The following is a 309-nucleotide window of genomic DNA, read 5'->3' as shown; positions in this document are numbered from 1 at the left end:
GGGGCCCGGGGGGGGGACGACCCCCCCCCCCCCCGCCCCGTGACCGTCAGCGGCGGCACTCTGCGCATGCGCGCAGCCGCCCCGGAAGCCCGCCAGGTGTCGCTGTATCCTCAAGGCGTGATTCTAAGCAGGAGCAGTAGAGTTTGGGCACTCGCTCGCTAGAAAGTCCAAGCGGCGCAGGGCGTGCCGGGAAGGACAAGTCTTCCTCCGGGCTGCCATCTTGTTCTCCTCGCCCCGGCCGGGCCGAGGGGCGCGGAAGGATGAAGGGATTCTCGGTGGTCGCGGGTTCCCTCTCAGTGAGTGCGACCT

At 69.6% G+C, this 309-nt stretch overlaps 2 protein-coding genes across 2 annotated transcripts in view; one reads left to right on the top strand and one right to left on the bottom strand.

Annotated features, from left to right (window-relative positions):
• CRYM (crystallin mu) overlaps positions 1–68 on the bottom strand; it is an 11,372-nt gene extending 11,304 nt beyond the window's left edge. Inside the window, exon 1 of the mRNA XM_009649515.2 lies at positions 45–68. Within this exon, the coding sequence (XP_009647810.2) occupies positions 45–68 (24 nt within the window). The remainder of the gene's footprint in view (positions 1–44) is intronic.
• Positions 69–178: 110 nt separating this feature from the next.
• The window catches only part of LOC104135861 (cytochrome b-c1 complex subunit 2, mitochondrial), an 11,688-nt gene continuing 11,557 nt past the window's right edge, over positions 179–309 (top strand). The window contains exon 1 of the mRNA XM_009649548.2: positions 179–296. Coding sequence (XP_009647843.1) covers positions 261–296 — 36 coding nt within the window. The 5' untranslated portion in view covers positions 179–260. The remainder of the gene's footprint in view (positions 297–309) is intronic.

The sequence above is a fragment of the Egretta garzetta genome, unplaced genomic scaffold (assembly GCF_000687185.1).
Source record: "Egretta garzetta isolate BGI_Z169 unplaced genomic scaffold, ASM68718v1 scaffold292, whole genome shotgun sequence".
NCBI classification, from domain to species: domain Eukaryota; kingdom Metazoa; phylum Chordata; class Aves; order Pelecaniformes; family Ardeidae; genus Egretta; species Egretta garzetta.
This window is presented reverse-complemented; position numbering and strand designations above follow the sequence as displayed.